This window comes from Tachypleus tridentatus, chromosome 6 (assembly GCF_004210375.1).
Source record: "Tachypleus tridentatus isolate NWPU-2018 chromosome 6, ASM421037v1, whole genome shotgun sequence".
In the NCBI taxonomy this organism is placed as follows: Eukaryota; Metazoa; Arthropoda; class Merostomata; order Xiphosura; family Limulidae; genus Tachypleus; species Tachypleus tridentatus.
The window spans coordinates 17,149,003-17,169,933 of NC_134830.1; the positions used below are offsets into that span (position 1 = coordinate 17,149,003).

General features: G+C 32.2%; 1 protein-coding gene across 1 annotated transcript in view; it reads right to left on the reverse strand.

Annotated features, from left to right (window-relative positions):
* LOC143252004 (zinc finger FYVE domain-containing protein 1-like) overlaps positions 1–20,412 on the reverse strand; it is a 54,161-nt gene extending 33,749 nt beyond the window's left edge. Inside the window, exons 1-3 of the mRNA XM_076503504.1 lie at positions 20,133–20,412; positions 6,875–7,715; positions 2,335–2,616 (exon numbers count right to left, since the gene is read on the reverse strand). Of these exons, the coding sequence (XP_076359619.1) occupies positions 2,335–2,616; positions 6,875–7,561 (969 nt within the window). The 5' untranslated portion in view covers positions 7,562–7,715; positions 20,133–20,412. The remainder of the gene's footprint in view (positions 1–2,334; positions 2,617–6,874; positions 7,716–20,132) is intronic.
* Positions 20,413–20,931: the final 519 nt, after the last annotated feature.

Consider the following 20,931-nt stretch of genomic DNA (forward strand, 5'->3'; position numbering starts at 1 on the left):
ACTTTAGATAAAAGTTGGATTGAAAATAAATACCACAGGGCAGTCTCAAGAGTAAGAGGAATACAAGAAAACTGATTTGTTTAAAGAGATCACAGGTTCCAACCTAGATACCTACAGGTCCAAAAGGGGGATACCATCCACTGAGAATCTAAATAGACATCCTCCTGGTGGTGATAAGCCAGCAAGTGCTGATCTGATAAACATAGTGGATAAGGCATAGCTATCCTATTGCATATCTGAGTTGCAAACCTCCCAGCATAAACAGTAATATCAGGAGAAGCAGGAAAACCAAGTAGTCACCTGCCATCTTTCTGCCAATAAAGGAGTCAAATGCAATAGGAGAGATCACTAAAACTTCACAAACTCTAGTGACCAACTGAAGGTGGTTAATTAAATGATCCTCTGTTGAGGCTAACCTAGTAATAGAAGGAGCTGGAAAAAGAAAGCCTAAATTCTTGCCAGTCATTCCTGGATCATTTACAACAGCTACCTCAGAACTTTAAGAAAAGACATCCTTGTTCTGCAAATATGTATCCACCTCACAACAGATCATATCACAGACAGCTTCAACTGAGATACATCCGTCTCCTGACTGTTGACAAATACCAGATAGCAGAGATGGAAGAGAAGAGGTCTGGTTTACTTCTGGAGTAGAAACACTAACTTGGGAATTCATACTTATTGTATGTTTTTGTTTTTCTTTATAATTTATAAATACAAATGAAAAGATAATCATAGAAATGTCATCCACATTCAAAATTACAACATAAATAGTGAATAATCACAACATTCCTGTTGACAGAAACCTGTGCTGAATGCTTTGTGGAACAAAAGTGACTATATTTTTTGAATAAGGTGCTTATATAGAGTACCTAGATAGTGAGGTATAAAAGACTGGAGCAAATGTGTCCAATATTTAGATGTGCACACAGTAAAAACCCCAGAGACTGAGAAATAGCTGTATTGTCAGCAGAGGTACGTTATGGAATATACTTTTAAGGAAAAATATTGTTGAATTAGTTATTGTTATTTTTACTTAAAATTTGAAATTTTACAAGAAATGCACTCAAAATCTTGTCTCTAACGGTGTTCAGTTGTCCAGAAAAAAGTTAATTTACTTTTATAATATAATGAAGTCACATGACTAGAAGTTGAAATTATAAAGAACAACATGATAAACATTTTAAGGCATTGGACTTACCAAGCAGTTAACACTGTATACTGATAAAAATCTGCCAAAGGATTTATAAACATAATGTAATATACACATACAAGTACCCTTAAATGTACTCTAGACTCTACAAACTTAAACAGAATTTTGTACAAACTAATGTATATAGAGAAAAAGTGCACTATCAACAAATATCTAACAGAATAAGATAAATGACTGATAAACACCAAAAACAATATTTATATGCCTAACAACCAAGTGATTGAACAATATATTTACAAAATTTACTACAAAAATTACGTATCTTTAAAAACAATGACTCATTTTCTTACTTAACCATTTAAATAATACCTCCTACAAACAGTTAAACACCCTCTAGTAATATACTATAAGCAAAAGATAAAACATCAATATAAGAAACATCATATTTTACTTTAGACAGAGCAATATCACTAATATTGTTAGTTTCAACTTTAATTAGGAAATTTAAGTTTTTAAAATATATTTAGTAGTATTTTATTATGACTTTGTGGCTACTTCAAATATATGCTTGTTGTTCTATGATGTAAATATTAACTGATCATTCTATGTGCTTTTGTGTTACAATAAGAACTTGTGTTTAATTAGGGAAATAGGTTTTAAAAGCAAATTATGTTTGTTGATTTACAAATGCTAGGAGAATTTAAAAAGTTATAATATACAAATATTTGTGATTAAGCAATTTAGAAACAAGTGACAGTAGGATCTGAACACAGACTTCACATATAATGCAACAATAATTAATTTAGCATTAATTAAAATATAGTAGGCTTAGAAAGGTTAAGCTGATGATCCACACATGAAATCAAGTTACAAGTACTCATGACATAAATTCATGTAAACAAGTTCCATTGATAAAAGCTAGACAAAGTAGAAACTGTGATTACTTTGAGGTAGGTTATAAACTGTAACAGCTCAAAGAAGGGAAACTTTTACACTTCAATTCCTGTCAAATTTTGAGACTTACACACAAGAGTTTATCTTCAGTAATTCATTAGGTGTTTTTTTTTTTTTTTTTTGAGAATCAAGAGTCTTGTCCATAACAATATCTAAGTAGCTTTGATCACTTAACATTTCCACTAGCATATTACATACAGTGATAGGATACTTGATAAATATTTTACCTTCAGCAACAATCTGGTTCTCTGGTTGTGATTAGCTGTTGTACCTAAGAGTCCCTCTGTGTCAAGAATAATGACTTTTGACAGTGGATCATATGCAGCCCAAACACCAACAGTGCATGAAGATTGGGTAATAGAGGTTTTAAAGACCTCCTTTCCTCTAAAAAAAGTATGGTTCAATGTATGAGATTTGCCTTCTCCTGTGTTTCCAAAAATGGACACAACTTTCACAGGAGTATTAGAAGGGCAGTCAAGTTTTGCTATGAAATCAGTTTCACTATTGACCTGTAATTATGAAAATAAAACAAATATATGTAAACAACAGGGATCTTTTAGCTAAACAACATTTTATAAAAACTAATTTACATATTTACACAATTTTAGTACATAAACAAAACTAAGAGTTTGATAAGCAAAATTTTACACAATCACATTGTGAATTACCAAATTAATTTACTAAAAAAAAGAGAGAAAATTAACACTAAATTGTTACATTCCAAAAGTTAAATTTTTTCCTTACCTGAAAATATATTTCCAACAGATACCTCTCACACAAAATATCTTGATCCCTCATGTATCTGCCTATGAAATTTACATGTACATTTACATTTACACTAGCTTTGAGCCATCTACAACCTAAAACTCATGTGCTTAACATAAACTGCTCTAGATGACATCCTCATGTGACAAGTCTTCCACCAATAGGAGAGTAACATAGCTACTGTGAGCAATAACTCTCATTAAGCACTTGTGTTTAAAATATTTTCACTCTTATGAAAAACACTGCAACAGAAGAGGGGAGGACAGATAGGATGTGGAGGTGAGTTGTTGTTGGAAATACATTTTCAAATATGGAAAATGCTAGCTTCTGAGACAGTACCTAGCCTTCCCACACAAAATTACCAAAATCCCACTCTGAAATGGTGGAGAGGTTGGCACTAACATAAAACCTAGGATAGCCCCATGGAAGACTGGATCTCATCAAGATCAGAGTATACTATTCACCCAGAAGGAAATAGAAAGAAAGGCAAAATACCAGTGTCACAAAAAAATGCACAATTTTATCATGATCAATTGAGCACTTGCAAACAAGTGGTTGGTGAGCTGAAAAGTGTAGAATGGTGAGGGCATGATCAGACTCTACAACATGTGAATTACCAGACTCAACTGAACAGTCAAGAACAGGTGACAAACCTTACCTGCTACAAGAGAAAGATGCACTAATAGTTTGAGAATTAATCCCCACCACACAGACAGTACCACAACCACCCTACTTTTCACTTTGTTATGCTGCATACAATCAGTGAGGAAGTCTCTAAGACTTACCAACCCAGTAACTAGGAACTAGCAAGTTGAAGAGGGGAGAAAAATTTACAATAGGGAAACATATACAAGTGCTTGGATCCCCATCAAACACCTGCTAGAAAAGTCTCACTGGAGACAATGCAATGGGTGACCATTAAAACTCTATTTTTAAAAGCCAGCAAGCACAAGCCAAAAAAAAACAACATGACAGTCCTTTCCCTAGCACCAGCTCTTTCCATGACAGTCAATGGAATGATATGGCCTGTATCAGACATTTAAATAATTTTAATACCATGAGGATACCTCTAGTGGACTTGCAATACACCCCATCTCAACAGTGAGCATTGACAGAACCAGGATAGATGGGTGAAACATTTTAAATTAACCCTGGCCCAGTGCATGTTTTGAGATATAAGCATACCCTTAGAAGGCACAATGAATTACCTGGTAAGATTCTATAAGGGAAAATGACTTTATTGAAGAGCAGCAACTGGAGGGAGTTGAAATCCCACAGGTGATGAAACAGTCAGATGATGGAGATAGTGGGAGACAAATGTGTGTTCATCCACATGCCAGCCTGAAGGATCTCATCCAAGAGTCAGTGAAAATAAGATGCAAGAGCAAGACAATTAATGAATCTAGATAGCAGAATAAGTAAATAGAATGAAAAAGGATGTAAGAAGCATCAATATCATATATATCTGAATGATGATGACAACAGATGAGAAGAAGAAAACATTTTCAGAGAAAGAAAGTGTAATGAACATGAAACCAACAGTTTACATGGAACACATGCAAGTCCACATCAAAGTCCCAGTCAAACATAAGAGTAGGTCGAGGAAATCTGTGACAAAAATTGGAAGAAATTAGAGAGAATAGGAGAAGAAAAACCTGACAGTAACAAGAAAGGTGAAATTTAGTTGATAAATATGCTCGAGAACCAGCAAAAATGAAAATTCACAATTTATGATTCTACAACCACATGAAAAAGGCTGAAAATTAGATCCCAATAGAATTGTGAAAACAAAGGGAGAAGCTCATAGACCAATGTTGAAAAATGTGCTACTTCTTTAACAGATGGAAAGAGTTCAAGGATAACAGGAAAAGGAAAAGAAAATGCTACAAATCCAGCAAAAAATCCAGCCCTGTTGGTAATGAACTGAACAAATCTCATTAATAAAGATGAAAGGAAAACAATCCTGGGAGAAAGAGACATGGCTGGAGTAAGAAAAAGTGAGAATGAGCAGAGAAAGAGGGAGCCCAGACACTTATGAAAAAGCATACAAAATCAAGTTTATGTCAACAGGATTCAAGGGAAAAAGAGGAAGAAATGGATAGGCATACAGAAAAAGGTGAGACCAGTCCTGGCAGAAAGGATCAGCTACCACAGCAGAAAGTAACATATATAAATTATGCTTTTCATTTTAGAATGACTACAAATTATAACATGAAACCACAAATGTTTATTTTAAATAGCTTAAACCTCAACATTGTACATCAATATATACTTACTGTTTCTATCTTAGTGGCCTTTCAGCTGTGTCTAACTAGCAATAAAGAAGTTGCAATGACAATGACCAAAAAAGGTTGAAACATTCACTCTTCTGCATAGTGCTTTCTCTACCCATACCAACCATTTTTACATATATATAAAATACTATATTAATTATACAGCATTCCACTATAATTTCTCAAACACAGCAACTAAGTTGTATTTGGGTAAAAAATAAAAAAATGTTTTTGAGCTCTATCATCTCTTACATCTCCAATTCTACAATAAGAAGGAAGATTTTTCCATATAAACACTTTACAAAAGCTAAGAGACCAGTCAAGGACATCATAAGCTTTTGATGGTTTGATTCACAGCATACCAATTAAAACAAAAACTGTAGGACCTGACTCAGTATCATAAGAATATTAATTTTGTTGTTCTTTATAAACTTACACTCTGTAAACAGGTATTCTAGCACAAGCAAGTTGGCTATAGTAAATGCTTTCTTTAAGTTCAGTGGTAATTCCTCCCAAAATTTTAAAGAGAAAAATATTAAAATTTGCAAATGTCTAATGTTACAAGTTCAAACACCAAAGTAACATTTTAATTTCTATCCAACAGAATTATTCAAGACAGTTATAAAATTTTTCCATTAAATCTTTATTACAAATTTTTCTAATAGACATGTAAATGTTTCCTGATAATAACTTGGGTAATCAGCACAGAATTTAAGTTCTTACAATAGCACTTGTATGGGATTAGCCTTCATACAAAAAATATGCTAATAGCAAATTTCCAATTTCATAGCCAAGAACCATATTTAATGAGTTTATTGACACTACAGTAAACAAATGTCTATAATATTTAGCATGCAAACACTAAATCTTCTGGAGTATTTGTGCAAAAGCTTGTTGTTTTTTGAGTCCCTAGCTGAATATATACATGCACTTCCATTTCATGAATTCTCTACAGTGATTAATAAAAATAACATACCCATCTCAGCAAACATAATGACAACATCGGAGACAGAGCACATAAGATGCTTTTTTTTAAAATATACGTTGATGCAATGAGTAGTATTTCTTGGAACTTTTGTACAATGATAAAGTAATAAACAACAAACAGAGTTAAAATAAGTATACAAATGAAAACATTTTAATTAAGGTCAATATATGACCACTAAAAAAGTTGGCTACATGTTTTAATGTTACAATGACCTATTTAACCAAAAAAATAGTATAAATAAATCACAACTTTGTCTTGCAACTCACACCTGAAGATGACATTGCAATGTTGAAACCATTAGAATTAGTTTTTAGTGGTCATATATTGACATTAATTAAAATGTTTTTTATTTTTAACATTGTGTGTTATTTATTATTTTAACATTGATGTTTCTGCAAATTGCCATTTAACTGGAACAAGACATACTGTTTGAGATAAAGCCATACAAGTTAAAATTAGCTCTAAATATTTCAATTACCATACCAGTGATTTATTGAAATATAGAGGGATGGCTGATAAGAGAAGGTTCCTGTTTGTTTTACTGTTAAGCATCTCAAGTGTCTATCAAATACTCCAATACACTTCATATGTATATGTACATGCAGCTATTTTGCAATAATGAAAAATGCCAGATTAGATTTATATATATACATATGATTGACACACATGTATATGTGAAAAAATAATTCCCAACGACATATGTATTTCATTATGTGTGTAAAAAATTACAAATAAACTTACCTTAATATTTTCTTTCTCATCAACCAGAAGAAAACTTGAAATACTCGAATCACCATCAAGATCTACAGCATTGCTTTCAAGAGTTGGAGGTCCTTTTCTTTCCACAGCAAGTGTTTCACAAGCAACATCAGGAATACTATACATATTCTCTGAACCAAGTGATATCATTTTATTGTTAGAAGTATCAGTAAAAGTGATTAAGACATTTTCTTCTTCAATTTCTGATTTTTCACCCTCTTCTAACAGCCCCTCAGTACAAGAAAGAAAATCCTCTGTTTCAGGTTCAAATGGGTTTCTTCGATGCACCTTCTTACACCCATCAGAATGACAAATCCTGTCACATTTAAAGCACAAATTTTTGCTGCAGTCAATACAACAAATATCAGCAAGATTTTGATCTTCACAATTTAACTGGCACAGTAATTCTGCAGCAACAGGTTTCAGTTGCTCTCGTTCATGCAGCAAAAACTTTATATTTTCATGTAAAAGCGTTTCACATGGAATACACTGATAAGTCCCACATTCTGTACAAAAATAAGATGCTTCAGGTTTAGCTCCTTTGCATGCCAGACGTTCTTGACAAACTTTTCTCGAAGGTCTAGTAGTGGGTAACTTTCTTGTAATGATTCTACCTGGTCTAGGGGATGAGATAGATGCAATTCCAGAGCATGCTGATGGTGAACGCATTTGGTCTTGTCAGTGAAAATACATCAGAATTACTCTTTCATATATTTATATCAGCAGAAACAGAACTATTGCATGCTTTAAGTTGCTTAAATGTATTGTATTTAAAACTGCTGACACTAAGTTGAAGATTTGCATTTTTCATCCATCAGTCTTTCTAAAAATTAAATAAAAAATTGTGATTCAAAATAATAATTTTCTCTCATAAACATATAGTAAACCTAAAAACAAACTCCAAATATCTTATTCATAAATATTTTCATTTAGAAATAACATCACTGCTAAAACTGAGTGATTTAACCAACTACAACTGATTACATTTGAGCAGTGATTAAAACTAATCAATTAAGTGAAATTACAATTGATGAGTCAAAATAAGGGTTTCTGATTACTCTAAGAAATGATTAACCAAAATTCTGATTATATCAACTAACTGAAATCAGCATTTGTAATCATTACCAGTTTTAATTATTTCAATAACAAAGAAATTAATTAAATCAACTGTGCCTTGAAAATAACCAAAAAAACAAAATAAGGGCTTCAAATTATTACAACCATCTAAATAACTGAATATTTCTATTAAATGTGTTGTAAAGAGAAAAGTTAGATAATGCCTTATCTGTACACTACTCATTATTAACTTTACAAGTTGTTTCTTTAGACAGATGAGTAAAAAGGAAGTTCCAATGATTACGTGAAGACCACGAAATCCTGTAGCTGCAAAAAACGTTGTTCCATAAGCTGAATCAGTAATAGAAAATGGAGCTTTCCAGTATTCTCAGGCTTGGAGAGAAGTAAAATAAATGTCGAGAACAATTGTTAAGGATAAGGCTTGAACTGATTGTGTATAGTTATTTTCTATAATTCTATGGTGAACTTCAAGTTTGTTCAACTTTGATGATTTGCAAGAAGAGTTCATGATTTGGAGACTGTGAACTTGATTTTTACTACCACCAAATATGCTCAACTTGTGCTTGTTATACCAAAAATACTATGCTCATCTGCCACTATTACAATTTTGACTTGATGGCTAGAGGGAAGGCAACTGTATGGCAAGAAATGCTATCATTTAATTTCTCATTTTTTGTTAAAATGTACCATGATTTGAAAAACACTGTATCAATCAATTAATGGAATCATCAATTAATTAATTAATTGAAAACATCACTAATGGCCTCATTATAACAATGACAGGATTTCATATTTCTTCTAAATCATTTTCATATCTTATTATTAATTTTCATATACACATGCTGTTATATTAAGTTATATTAAACTTTTATTGTGAAATGTAAACTCAACTCAATATTACAACATAATCCAGTTTAAGTCAGATTGGAATTTTTACTGTGTTTATTATTTGAAAGATTATAAAATAATATTCAAATATTAACCTTTCAAGTGTGTATAATGACACTGTCATCTCGACCTCATACAGTGGAAATGATAAAACCTTTTACTACACCCTTCCATTTGCCTGTACTTAAATTGGTACAACAAATAGGCCTGTAACATGTTCAGTATTGAACTTGTCCATTGAAGTACTCATAAATGGTACTAGCCATCTTGTGAATATTATTTTCTGTCAGTTAAGTTTCAGAAGTTTTATACAAGTAATTTAGGTACTAAACAACGTGGCATCAAGAAAAAAAAAAAAAAGGTAGTCATACAGAAAGCAAATTAATAATGAATTAGTTTCGACCAGTTATAATTCAGTGCATGATGTGGATAATTCTTTATCAGCTGAAGAGCGGGTGAATACTTCCGACAGCAACAGTAATTCCGATAACATTTCCAATTAAGATAGCAAGACTGATACCACAACACTGGATGTACTTTGCAATGATCATGGTGGACAGCACCTGCATTTTCCTTAAACTTTGAATGTAAGAACTTAGGTGAAAGGGCACTCCAGCACAACTCTACAAAGAGTGTGTAGATCAAGAACTCATTAAACAAATTGTACAAGAAACCAACAGATATGCCCAGCAGTTCACCATGAGGTAAAAAGCTATACTGAATAGAAGTTCATGTGTTCACAAACTGAAAGACACTGATGCAAATTAAATAAATAAATTAATTATATAAGGGCCCCTTTCAATCTTCTTGTGCTTCAGGTTTAAGGTGCATAAGTCTAAAATAAGATGAATCTTATAAGGCATAAAATATTGCCACAATTTTCAATAACAGTATAACAACTGAAAGCAGTATTATCTTCTGTTGAAGTTTCAACATTTCACTGACAGTAAGACCTTTGATAAGAACTTACCAAGAAGGCTCTTCAAGCTCCAGCCTATTCTTGACTATTTTAAAAATAAAGTTAATTCTCTCTATATCCCACATAAGTACAATTTTGTGAATCAATCACTTATTAACAGGATAGTTTTACATTGCTTCCTAATGAAAACAATTTGGAATAAAAATGACTGAGCTGTGCAGAAGTGCTTTGGGCTATGTGTGGTACTTCCTTATTTATACTGGAGTACCAATTGGATATGGAGACAAATACCGAGATCATATTTTTACATCAAGAACTGTTCTGAAACTAAACAACCACCTTCTGGACAAATGATACACACTGTATATGGATAACTGGTAAACAAACTTTGCCAGAATACAACTGACCATGTGAAGATATAGTGTCTCAATAAGAGAAGTGTGCCAAAGAAAGTGATAGCTGCAAAGCTCAAGAAAGGGGAAAAAGTAGCAATTTCAGAAGAAAGCAAATGATCTACAATTAAAAGGAAGAAAAAGGATGTTACCGAAGTTAGTAGCATTCATAATGACAAGCTGCAGACAATCAAGACAAGAACAAGCAATGCTGAAAAGCTTGCAGGTATCCTTGATTATAACAAGGAGATGGAAGGTGTATATTTGGTTGACAACTATCTTTATAACTATACATAGTGAGGAACCAACTGAAAAATAATGTGTGAAATATGTTTGCCATCTAATGGATATTTGTGCCCTCAATTCCTAATATCTGCACAAAAACTTGAAGGAAAGAAAATTAAGTTGATATTCCTTATAAAGTTGGGTGAGGGTACCATTAAAAAGTATACTACAAGATTTGTAACTACTATAGATTGGCTTTCATAATCCCCAAAACCTTCTATGTTCCTACAGAGACACTTTACTAAAATCATCCTACCAACAACAAAACATAATCTCACCAAACAATGGAAAGCTTTTTACAGAAAGTCAGAAAAAGGAAACAACTTACTGGTACCTCAATAGTAATGCTGTTTTGTGTATTGCACCCAATTTCACATATATTACACACACAAAAAAAGTTATTATTAGAATGTTGCAGACTAAAACATAACATCTAAATGTATATAAATGGAAAGTTTCAACATTCCTTGTTAGTCCTGATACAATAAATGTGTACAGTAATATACACATACACAAAATGTGATGAAGTTGTTGGCCAGAGTGTGCAAACCACCATTCAAAACGTATAAAGAATGATAATTCTGATTTATATACAACTTCACTTGTGAGTATGTGCTAATTTTTCTTGTAACATTTATAAGAATAGATATAATTACAAATTACATATTTTAACCATTTCCATAAGAAGTTGATCAATGTAACCACCAAAAAAAATCATCAGTTCCTAGACTAGCTTTTGATATGTTTTGTGAATCTTCATGAAACTCGGCAAGCCTTCAGCAAAAAAATATTTTGAACATCAAAAAAAAAAATGTTTAAATTATTTTTATTAAAGATGTGTGGAGTCAGTGTTGAATGCTACGAGTACAAAGTCATTTTCAAATTAAGATAAAGAATAATTTTCTTTATTTGAACAATCTTTAGAAACCTCTAAAATAAATATCAAATGTTCTTCAGTAAAACTATATTTTACCTGTTATTTTCTCTACCTTAACTTTGTAAGATCCCAGCTAATGTAACCATCATAACAAAATACAAAATAAATCCAAGTTACCCCTTTTTATTTCTAGAATGAATGTAGTTTGTATATAAAAACTACAAATCTTTGACCTAAATGCTTTCTAGCTCATAACATTCTATATTTGTTTCTACTAATTCTACTGTTTTATTGCTCTTTGAACTGTGTCTAACAAACAATACCATCACTCAAGTTGTAAATCTCTCAGCCAAAGTGTAGCTCACTTTACCATGTTGAATCATGTAAAATATAAAATTATTTGTGAGAATATCTTGAAGGATTTTTTCCTTATATTACCTAATCTAACCTAGTAAGTTTATAATTTTTACATTTTAATTACTTTTATAACAATAAATAAAAATGTACAAGAACTACAGTAATTATGTTTCATCTCTTGTTTTTTTTATTGTTGGTTGCTGATGAAAGTTAACTCTTCATTTTTTATACTGATGGTACAAGTCCAGAAATGACCATAACTAGTATTTATTTTTAGAGGTTAGCTCGCTCTGAGAAGAAGTTTATAATGATAGTAGCATTTTGACTAGTATTAAAGAGTGGGAGACCTTGCAATCACAAGTGGCCATTATGTAGTTTAAACAAACATCATGCACACCGTGTGCCATGAAGTCACAATACTGGGAAAACAAGCAAAACTGACATAGTTTTAAAAGGGAATCAGGAATGTAAAGCAATTTGTTCTGTTCTCTTAACCCTCTTAACCAGGGTATCCTTTACTATGTATGATACAAAATTTTAGTGTCTTACATTCAAAATTTTATTAAGCTACTTTTCTTTACATTATACCAATAAGTATAGCATAAATTCTTAGCTAATTTTAATAGTATACAAGTTTTTAGTTCCTAATTCTAAAAAGCAATATTAAAAAAATCCTGAATTTCCCCTAGTGTAACATATGTGACATTTTCTCCAGATATATTGTGTTCTCTATTTCTTCCACCACCCCTTAAAAGAGAAAAAAATTAAATGTAGCTTACTCACTATACAGTCATCATTACTCAAACAAACCATAATTTTTATGACCTTTAATTCTGTTTGGTTACAGAACTATCAAATAAAAAATCACACTTCTGCCATACCCACCTATCACATCGTCTTTTTTCAGGATATATTAGCAGTTCTCTCTTAAGTATTCTCAAGACGAATGGTATGGGTATTAGCACTTTAATAAAAATAAAGTGTAGAACATTTCAACCTTCGTAGGTCACATTCAGGCTAACAGAAAGAGTTTACGACTGACTGTTGTCAGGCATGTCTTAGGGATAAGAGTATAAATGGGTATAGGATTGTAGGGGGCACTGCAGTTAGATGTTAAGTTATTAATTAGTACGGGTATAAAGATGTTCCTTAACATTGGTTTAATTTTGGTTTTAGTTGCTGTATAAGTTGGGCTTCTTTGATTCTGCTCTTGTTTATATTTGTTTCCTTACTTAGTATCAAAGTGTTTTCAGTGGTTTTGTTGTGTTTGATTTGTAGTGTTCAAAAACGTGCAAAGGCATTCTTTGAATCTGGTTTCCATTTTTCTGCTTGTTTCTCCTATGTAAAAGTCGTGGCAGTTGTTGCATTGTATTTTATAAATAATGTTGGTGTTATGTTTGTCAGTGTAATTTTTACATAATATGGACTTTAGTTTTATACCTGCTTTTTGAATAAATTTGGTGTTTACTGGAATGTTGTGTTTTAAGTTTTTTCCAAATGTTGGTTATTTTTTCACTGATGTTGAGAATATATGGCATACAACAATGTAAGGTTTTGTTGTTTGTTGTATCTTAGGATTTATTGTTGTTGATTGTGTTGTTGATCTAGGGATGTGGATATAATGTTTTTAAAGTTTATTTGGAGAAAATTTGTTGATGCTGATGAAGTATAGTATAATTTTTTTGATTTCATCATTAATTTTATCGAGTGAACATATTTTTGTGGCTGTGTTTATTCGGTTTCTTAATATGTTGAGTTTTCATTTTATTTCATGTGCTGAGTCTCAAGGAATGTATAGTCCAGTAGGGGTGATTTTTCTGTGGATTTCTGTTTTGAACTGTGTATTGGTTCTTGTGGTCTTCAGATTGAGAAATGCAACATAGTTACATTTGAAGAAAAAACAAGAATATAAACTAACAAACTTACATTTTTAAATAACCTACCAGAAATAAAGATATATCATAAGAAGCTTACAAATAATATATTTCTACATATCAATATATATCAGAAGATTACAGACATATATAGCACTTTCATCCCTAAGACATGTGCCTGGCAATAGTCAGTTGCAAACTCTCTCTGTTAACCTGAAGATGACCTAAGAAGGTCAAAATGTTGTTCTATACTTTATTTTAATTAAAGTGCTAATAGCCATACTAGCCGTCTTGAGAATACATTTTTACTTCAAGTAGATTTCTCATCATCACAAGTTACTTCCCGAGTTCTCTCTTACATTTAATTATATATCATTTTCATCTATCCAATGAAGTGTTGTAAAACATTGTGTTCTTTACAGATAATAGTCAATTTCACTCAGAGTATGGGCAACACTCCAGTAAGAAACTTAATGACTAGCTTTGATAAATTTGTAACAGCTCATGTTGCATAGTTAGAAAGCCAGAAAAATGTTGAGAGTTAGGGATAACTGACTAGTTTTTGCATGTAATTAGTCTATGTTTTTTGGTGCATTACTATCATTAGTATAAAAAAGTAGGCTTAAATGTCCTTAACAATCAATGGCAAGTAAAAGGAAGATTCAGTAAGTATCTTATTCCTTGTTTTTCATTTTTCATGTTTACTTTTTATTATTATCTCTTTAGGTTAGTTGAGATTAGATTAGGTAAAATAAATAATAAAAATGCTTCATGAGGCATGCATGTGGATAATGTAATTTGACAGCATAACATGAGCTGATGTGTCTAAGTGATTTACAACTTATAATGGTGGAAATAGTAGTTAGGAAAGTTTCAATGGGCAATAAAATACAATTATAAATAGATCTATACTGTTATGATCATGAAGATACTTAGGTTTAATGAATGTGGTTTTATATTAGAATTTGAAGTCATTCTAGAAAGAAAAAAGGGTAATTTAGATTTACTTCAATTTTTTCTTTTGGCAGTTACTTATTGGTAAAAATGAACAATTCCATTTTGAGATAGGGTAGAAAAAATACAAAGTTTAACTGAAAAAAAAAGACATTTGAAATATATTTAGGTTTTGTTGATTACACAAAGGAAATCCAAGCTTTTTAGATGAAGAAAGGTATTTTTAATCATATGAAAACTACTTTGAACATTCTATTCAAAACAAGTACTCAATATATTCATGGACAGATCTTTATTTTATTAAAATACTTTACTAAAACATATTTTTTATGTAAGTGAAAGAGTTGTAATGTTAACTAAAAGACTGCCAAATTTTGTACACATTTATATTAAAAGTTAGAAATTTTAAATTTATAAAGACTTTAAATGAGTACAAAAAAGTAACATGGTTGGTCAAATTGATGGAGACTGTGTTGAGAGTGTCAATGGGCCTAGCTGTAACAGCTGCTTACTCATCAAATACTGTATATCCCTATTACTTTTTTGAAAAGCAACAACCAAGTAATTAGTTTAATATTATGATATAATGGGCACTTACTTCCCTGATACTGGCTTTTTCCATGATAATCCATGAAAAATACAGTTTGAAGCAGGCAGATGATTAATTTTAATACCATAAGGATACTTCTACTGGTCCTACAGAACACCCAATCCTGGCAGTGAGCATTGGTATAGCCAGGGCAGATAGGATGAGTTCTTTCCATTATTTATGACCCAATGCTGCTTTTGGGAAATAAGCTTAACCTAGGGACAACACAGGCAGGATCCTATAAAGGAAACTAAATGTATTTACTCTTCTCAATAGACCAGATGGAGTCAAAATCCCATAGAAGATGAAGTATCCAGATGAAGAAAATAATGAGAGAAACATGCAGAACCATCCACGTGCCCACCCATAGTGGGTGGAAGTGAGACAGGTGATGAAATTAATGCAAAGAAATTTGAATAAGCCTGCAATAATCTATTTACAGAGAAGAATACATCAACAGAAGGAAGTGTCAGATCCAAGGTGTAAGGGTAGAGGAAGAGAGTTCTGTATGAAGAGGGATTCAAAGGCAGAGACAAACAATAACAGGATTCTTAAAAAAAAAAACATACATGTCAGGTAGCACTGAACAGCTTGAACTAAATACAGGAGATGATCCAGGTCTGAATGAGAACAGAGGTAAAACAGTTAAGTAAGATAGGAGAAAAAGAACAATCACCTTACCAATTAGCCAAAGTCTCAAAAATAAAGGTCTATTTGGGATAAAGAAATAAGTGCAGCTAAAGATAGTATGGGAATCATCAATGGCATCTACATCTGAATTATAACAACCAGTATAAGGAGCACGAAGCCAATAGCTGGAATGGAGCTTGTGCATGAATGTATAAAACCACATTAAGGTCTCATTCAGGCATGAGAATAGGATGAGAGGGTCAGTGAAGGAGTATCTAAACAATGAGAAAAAGATAGGAAGAAAAAACCTGGCAGTAACTGAAAAAGTAAAATGTTGATAAAGCAACATAACAGACAGAGATGGTGGAAACTGACAATTCACAGCCAAATAACCACATGAATCAGGCTAAAATGTAGGACACAGTAGAACATTCCACACTAAAGAAGTGGCAAATGAACCAATATCAAGAAACCTGCCACTCAGGATTTGCAGTTGGTACCATTACCAGCAATACCTGGCTTTCAGTATCAGTACTCATTAACAGTACTCTGTATGTTGAGAATAATATGTTTTCACAGACCCCATCTTTGGAGTTTTGACCAAATACTCTGCTGGTATTTCAGCTTTGCTTTTCACAGAGTTATAAATGTGATACAGTAGTTTTGAGTTCATACATCAGTTGATAACTAAATCTCATTGAGAAAATCAACAACAGCAAAAAATATGAGAAAGTGGTGACTCCAACACTCTGGGAAAGAACAAGAACATGCCTATGTGACTAACTGCACATTAGGTAGGTGTATATTTAATTAACCCTTAGCATTCAGGCAGGTCAAACTTCACATGTCACAGTTTAGTGAATTAAAAATTAAACTACTTAATTATTGTTTGTTTGTTTTTGAATTTTGCACAAAGCTACACAAGTTCTAACAGTACTAGCTAATCCTAATTTAGCAGTTTACAACTAGATGGAAGGCAGCTATTCATCACCACCCACTGCTAACTCTTGGCTACTCTTTTAATCAGTGAATAGTGGGATTGATCATAACATTATAATGCCCTCCTGGCTAAAAGGGTAAGCATGTTTAGTATGACAAGGATTTAAACCTGTAACCCTCAGATTACAATTTGAGTGCCCTAATCACCTGGCCATGCTGGGCCCCTACTTAATTATTATATCATACAGTCTTCATATCCAACCAGAGATAATCATTCAAATTTTAATATTACAAAAGTTCTAAGTTCCTAATTTTACAAGAAAGTATTTAAAAACAATCCTAAATTCCCTTTGTGTGAGAATTTGGATATATTTTCATAAGTTATCTCCTCTCATGGATTTTATGTTCGCCCCCTTAGAAAACTACAAAATGTAACAAAGTATTCTCTATAATTTTGTCAGTGATATCTTAAAGTTATATTTTTATGTTCTTCAATCTAATGGGTCTAAAGAGCAATCAATAAAAAAATCAGAAACCACTTTCTACATCTACCTCTGACATGCTCTAATCTACAATTTGCTAATACATTTTTCTGAGGCAAATTTCCATTAAACTGATTATCAATAGAAAATCTAAATTTCAACATCATACCATGTGGACTTACAGGTAATTTACAGTTTGATCTGATATGAAAAAAATATATCATGAGAACACACTGGGAAGAATAACATAATTTCTAAGTGCTCAAGTCACATAATTGGAAATGCTTGAGAACCAGTACCAACAACCGAGTATCAATGGTACTTTTGCAAACCATACTGCCACTTCCACTAATAGATAGACAGAGTTAAAAGATAAGAGGAATGTAAAAAGAAAAAAAGCTACACAGTTACAGAATGCAGCCCTGATAGCAATGTACCAAATAAATCTCACACATGAATAAGAAAGAACAACACTTCTGAATAAAAGAAAGTGTATAGTTGAATCAGGAGAGAGCAGGAACAGGGCAAAGTAAGAGAAGGTGATGGTTGTCAATTGATGAAGCAGATAATTTCAGAATTAGACCAGCCAGTGTTACTGAGGAGGGTAGGCATACACAAAAAGAGAATAATTCTGACTAAGAGCACTGACCACAAAGGATGCAGGATAAAGTACTGGATACCAGAGGAGGGTGGAGTTTGGTATTGAGAGGAGAGGTGAAAGCATTCATTACAGATATGCTAAACTGTCAGCAAACCCAATGAAGAACCTGAGGGTTGAGAGACCACTCCATGGGTAGAATCTTGTCTGAACAAGAGAGGCAATTTGCCACCAAGTTCAGAGCCTCAGGCACCTAAAAAGTAGCAATATAAATGCAATAAGAAAGAGCCCAGAACTACTTGTCCAATGTGCAGAAGCCAAATGTTCTGGAATTGGTCTCCCCCAGGAAAGAATGTAAGAAATGAACATGCTATTGTTGGAGTGGACCACAACCAACTGATCCAGTAGAAGAGGTCAAAAAGACACCCCTCTAAAGTCCATGTGCCCAAACTCACGTCATCATACAAAGATGCCTCCCAGCCCAGTGGAGAAGCATGTATAAAAGAGATGAAGATCTAATCTGGAGAGGGGAATGGAGTGTGCCCATTGTGGTATTGGCACAATAAGAAGTACATTATAATGGGTAAGTGTGAAAAGAAAAAAAAAGTCTAGAAAAGCTTAACAAGCCAACCCAGATATAATAATGCAGGATTAAGAGGAGTACCCCAAGAAGGGGCAAGTGGAAGCCAATCATCCATGTTCCACTTGAGTTTCGGTCAAAATCCATGAACATGGCAAGTGAATGTCCCCTTGACTCAGTTAGCACATAAGGAGCAGATAATCCGTGATGAAGAGAAAACCCACTTGTAGAGAAAATTATATTCGTAAAAACGGCTTGTATGGGTAGAGAAAGAATTATGTAGAGGAGCAAACAACGTTTCGACCTTCTTCAGTCATCGTTTTTGTGAACCTGACGATGACTGAAGAAGGTCGAAACATTGTTTGTTCCTCTACATAATGCTTTCTCTACCCACACCAGCCATTTTTACATATATAATAAGGAGCAGATGTAATGCCAAAAATAATGTAAAATTATAGCTAAAAATATCACTAACACTAACAGCAAGAGCATTCAAACAATGCATGTTAATCATTGGAAGTAAGACAAGTACATATATATATTGAATTAGCTAAACTCATAACTGGACTGGTTTTTACTTCTAACATATATAAACTGTAAGTAGCTCACTTTTATCTGAATCATAAATTAATAAAATGCTAAGTCAAGACTTGTAGCTTTGCTATTAGTAGTGCTGTATACTGGGGTAATTTATTATTCCTTGATTTACTACCATTTGATGTCATTTTGTCAAACATTAGCACATTTATCTGTCAACTGTCAGTAAAGATGAATACAAAGATTTTTTTTAAGAATGCACAACTTATTTGATACACACTGATTTTATAATTTTCTAAAATAAAGTGGCAGTTTCAAGTATTTCATGGTATATATTTTGTCAAACTGACCAACAGTTATCAGAAAATGTCTAAACGTCTATGATTATGACAGTTTTCATCATGTCATCAGTTTTTTGAAGCAGAGATGACACTACTAAAATTTATGGGGGAAAAGAAGTGGGAACACACTGTAGATTACTTCATAAAAATGTACATATGAATAAAAAAATTGCATTTAGAATAGAAATTTGCAAGTTGATTCATAGTTTACTTTTACATAATTTTTAAAGAATTTGATAGCTTTTCAAACAAAATTCAACTTTAGATGATTATTTTGAGTCAACAAATTGGTGTAATTTTTAAATTTATTAAAAAAGATAAAAAATTATGACCATTTCATGTTCCACAGTGTGCATTTTATCATGGTAAAAAACAAAACTGCTGCTACACTGGTAATATACTCATTTACAGCTAATATAAGAATTATGTTGGTAATTGTCTGAAATTTTAAATTTTATTAATGACGAACTTGATAAATTAAAAGGAAAAAATATGTAGATTTTTCCTGTTTAATAACAGTATTAGTACTAGCTGGTGGATCATTTAACAACTTTCAAAAGTGATATACATTATGTTTCATTTTCCTCTTTTACTACACTGATTATATTAAATAGAAATATGTTACAACTAGTTACATCATCTTGTACTTGTAAAAACTTAGTGCATCTTACAAGATAAATTTTAAATTGATTAAAGATATTATAAAATACAAATTTTATATACATTATTTGTATTACTAATTTCACATGTAACTCTAGCTTATATTCATTATATAATTCTAAGAGTAGTTATGAGAGAGAAAAGAAGAATGTGTTATAATAAATTAATAACGTTTGAATCACACAAAAGTGTATATCTGCCATATCCAGTGCCAAAGAGGTCTAAATGAAAATCTAAACAATTACATTAATGAGTAATTACCTTTTGTTATAATATGCAGTTATGAATTAACATAACTGACTACTACCAAATTCCACGTAAGCTGTTATCATCCCTAATTAAGAGGAAAAGATTTTCATTCTAAATTTAAGCTATGTTTTATAAGTGTGATATACACAGAAGCTATTTGGCAAATCAGGTTAATTATAGAGGTTTTCGTCACGAGGATGGATTTTTTTTTATTTTTTCCACTAAAGAGTTTTTAAATCCTACTGCTGTCCATAATAATCCTGGAAAATCAGCTAATAATTATAAAAGTGCTGAACTACAACAAATTATTAAAGACACTTTTTATATAAAATTAGACCACTTTCTCTGTTTGACAGGTTATTTTAATATAATCAAAAACGAAAATGATTAATTAAAAATTCATGAAAATTACAAAATAGCATGTAATAAATAGATAGTTCAAAATTAACTTGACAGGTTACAAAGTATAATATACTTTGAACAGCATGTGATCAGTTGTATGTGTATGTGCAGACATATTAGATCTTTTCTTACATCATTATTTAATATTTTACTCTAAGAGTTCTTACAACTCCCAAGCGTGTTAAGGCGTGCGACTCGTAATCTGAGGGTCGCGGGTTCACATCCCCGTCGCGCCAAACATGCTCACCCTTTCAGCCGTGTGGGCGTTATAATGTGACGGTCAATCCCACTATTCGTTGGTAAAAGAGTAGCCCAAGAATTGGCGGTGAGTGGTGATGACTAGCTGTCTTCCCTCTAGTCTTACACTGCTAAATTAGGGACGGCTAGCACAGATAGCTCTCGAGTAGCT